General features: G+C 43.5%; 1 protein-coding gene across 1 annotated transcript in view; it reads right to left on the reverse strand.

The window, feature by feature from the left end:
- The window catches only part of LOC137886620 (shootin-1-like), a 9861-nt gene extending 7253 nt beyond the window's left edge, over positions 1-2608 (reverse strand). The window contains exons 1-4 of the mRNA XM_068729149.1: positions 2515-2608; positions 1631-1712; positions 1427-1521; positions 1030-1176 (exon numbers count right to left, since the gene is read on the reverse strand). Coding sequence (XP_068585250.1) covers positions 1030-1176; positions 1427-1521; positions 1631-1691 — 303 coding nt within the window. The 5' untranslated portion in view covers positions 1692-1712; positions 2515-2608. The remainder of the gene's footprint in view (positions 1-1029; positions 1177-1426; positions 1522-1630; positions 1713-2514) is intronic.
- Positions 2609-3537: the final 929 nt, after the last annotated feature.

Consider the following 3537-nt stretch of genomic DNA (forward strand, 5'->3'; position numbering starts at 1 on the left):
CCTGTTCAGGTTCTCTGTTCACTACCTGTTCAGGTTCTCTGTTCACTACCTGCTCAGGTACTCTGTTCACTACCTGTTCAGGTACTCTGTTCACTACCTGTTCAGGTATTCTGTTCTCTACCTGTTCAGGTTCTCTGTTCTCTACCTGCTCAGGTACTCTGTTCACTACCTGTTCAGGTTCTCTGTTCACTACCTGTTCAGGTTCTCTGTTCACTACCTGCTCAGGTACTCTGTTCTCTACCTGCTCAGGTTCTCTGTTCACTACCTGCTCAGGTACTCTGTTTTCTACCTGTTCAGGTTCTCTGTTCTCTACCTGCTCAGGTACTCTGTTCTCTACCTGCTCAGGTTCTCTGTTCACTACCTGCTCAGGTTCTCTGTTCACTACCTGTTCAGGTTCTCTGTTCACTACCTGCTCAGGTACTCTGTTCACTACCTGTTCAGGTTCTCTGTTCTCTACCTGCTCAGGTTCTCTGTTCACTACCTGCTCAGGTACTCTGTTCTCTACCTGCTCAGGTTCTCTGTTCACTACCTGCTCAGGTACTCTGTTTTCTACCTGTTCAGGTTCTCTGTTCTCTACCTGCTCAGGTTCTCTGTTCACTACCTGCTCAGGTACTCTGTTTTCTACCTGTTCAGGTTCTCTGTTCTCTACCTGCTCAGGTACTCTGTTTTCTACCTGTTCAGGTTCTCTGTTCTCTACCTGCTCAGGTTCTCTGTTCACTACCTGTTCAGGTACTCTGTTCACTACCTGTTCAGGTTCTCTGTTCACTACCTGCTCAGGTACTCTGTTCTCTACCTGCTCAGGTTCTCTGTTCACTACCTGCTCAGGTACTCTGTTTTCTACCTGTTCAGGTTCTCTGTTCTCTACCTGCTCAGGTTCTCTGTTCACTACCTGCTCAGGTACTCTGTTTTCTACCTGTTCAGGTTCTCTGTTCTCTACCTGCTCAGGTACTCTGTTCTCTACCTGCTCAGGTTCTCTGTTCACTACCTGCTCAGGTTCTCTGTTCACTACCTGTTCAGGTTCTCTGTTACCTCCTGCTGGTGCCTCAGCCGCTCCTCCTCCAGGGTTTTGGTGATCGTAGCCACGTCCTCCAGAGCTTTGAGGAGCTGAACGCTCGGCTCAGAGCTCTGCAGCAGCAACATGCTCTGTCTGTTGGCCTCCTTCTGCTTCACCAGCATCTACAGGAGGAGGAGGAGGAGGAGGAGGAAGAGCAGGAGGAGCAGGAGGAGGAGGGGAGGAGGAAGATGAGAAAGAGGAGGAGGAGGAGGAAGAGGAAGAGGAGGAAGAGGAGGAAATTGATTTTAGTTGAGCTGGACCCAAAACCTGTAAAACTAACGTGAGAGTCTAAACCTGCACTGATCCGTGTCCTTGAGCACTAGCTCAAGCCTCCTGCCTTCTTCTTCTTCTTCTTCTTCTACGTTTATTTACCTCGTGAGCGTACGTCTCAGCCTTCACTCTCAGGCTCTGCTCCAGGTCCAGCTGGTCCTTCATCCCGTCGTACTCCTGAGCCGCCATCACGGACACTACAGAGACAGGGAGCTAGCACGTTAGCACAACAGCCAACCTTTGTATGCTATTATTAGCATGTTAGCATCAGAATCAAAAGATGTTCTCGGTCACTGTGTCTCTCACCTCGGTTAAACCTCTTGATGGTTTTACGTTGTTGCTCAACAGTCTCACGGAGATCCTTCATTTCAACCCGATCTTTATCTGACTGGAGAGACGGAGAAACAATTCAACTGTTAGTCAACGAGAAGGAGGAGAAGAAGAAGGAGAGAAAGAGGAAGAAGAAGGAGAGGAAGAGGAAGAAGAGGAAGAGGAAGAAGGAAAGGAAGAAGAAGAGGAAGAGGAAGAAGGAGGAGAGGAAGAGGAAGAAGAAGGAGAGGAAGGAGAAGAAGAAGGAGAGGAAGGAGAAGAAGAAGAAAAGGAAGAAGAAGAGGAAGAAGAGGAAGAGGAAGAAGAGGAAGAGGAAAAAGGAAAGGAAAGAAGAAGGAGAGGAAGAAGAGGAAGGAGAGGAAGAAGTACAGGTAGAAGAAGAAGGAGAAGAAGAGAAAGAAGAAGGAGAGGAAGAGGAAGAAGAGGAAGAGGAAGAAGGAAAGGAAGAAGAAGGAGAGGAAGAAGAGGAAGGAGAGGAAGAGGAAGAAGAGGAAGAAGGAAAGGAAGAAAAAGAAGGGGAGGAAGAGGAAGAAGAAGGAGAGGGAGAGGAAGAAGGAAAGGAAGAAGAAGAGGAAGAGGAAGAAGGAGGAGAAGAAGAGGAAGAAGAAGGAGAAGAAGAAGTAGAGGTAGAAGAAGGAGAGAAAGAAGAAGGAGATGAAGAAGGAGAGGAAGAAGAGGAAGGAGAGGAAGAGGAAGAAGAGGAAGAGGAAGAAGGAAAGGAAGAAAAAGAAGGAGAGGAAGAGGAAGAAGAAGGAGAGGAAGAAGAAGAAGAGGAAGAAGGAAAGGAAGAAGGAGAGGAAGAGGAAGGAGAAGAAGGAGAAGTTATCCTGCAGGATGATTGTGGTTCGCTCCGTTCTCACCTGTGACGTCAGCTCTTCTATCCGTCTCTGCTGTTCATGAACCTGAGAAACAAAGCTCTTCTTCTCCTCCAATAAAGTGTTCACTGTCTCACCCAGACCTGAAAACAGAGACAATACTACGTACTGTACCTTTAACTCGTTGTTACTGTGTTAATATGATACTACGTACTGTACCTTTAACTCATTGTTACTGTGTTAATATAATACTACGTACTGTACCTTTAACTCGTTACTGTGTTAATATGATACTACGTACTGTACCTTTAACTCGTTGTTACTGTGTTAATATGATACTAAGTACTGTACCTTTAACTTGTTAATGTGTTAATATGATACTAAGTACTGTACCTTTAACTTGTTACTGTGTTAATATGATACTACGTACTGTACCTTTAACTCGTTGTTACTGTGTTAATATGATACTACGTACTGTACCTTTAACTCATTGTTACTGTGTTAATATGATACTAAGTACTGTACCTTTAACTTGTTACTGTGTTAATATGATACTAAGTACTGTACCTTTAACTTGTTACTGTGTTAATATGATACTACGTACTGTACCTTTAACTCGTTGTTACTGTGTTAATATGATACTACGTACTGTACCTTTAACTCATTGTTACTGTGTTAATATGATACTACGTACTGTACCTTTAACTCGTTGTTACTGTGTTAATATGATACTAAGTACTGTACCTTTAACTTGTTACTGTGTTAATATAATACTACGTACTGTACCTTTAACTCATTGTTACTGTGTTAATATGATACTACGTACTGTACCTTTAACTCGTTGTTACTGTGTTAATATGATACTAAGTACTGTACCTTTAACTTGTTACTGTGTTAATATGATACTACGTACTGTACCTTTAACTTGTTACTGTGTTAATATGATACTACGTACTGTACCTTTAACTTGTTACTGTGTTAATATGATACTACGTACTGTACCTTTAACTTGTTACTGTGTTAATATGATACTACGTACTGTACCTTTAACTTGTTACTGTGTTAATA

This window comes from Cebidichthys violaceus, unplaced genomic scaffold (genome assembly GCF_023349555.1).
Source record: "Cebidichthys violaceus isolate CVI_PGR_0920_01 unplaced genomic scaffold, fCebVio1.0.p SCAF_448, whole genome shotgun sequence".
Lineage (NCBI taxonomy): Eukaryota > Metazoa > Chordata > Actinopteri > Perciformes > Stichaeidae > Cebidichthys > Cebidichthys violaceus.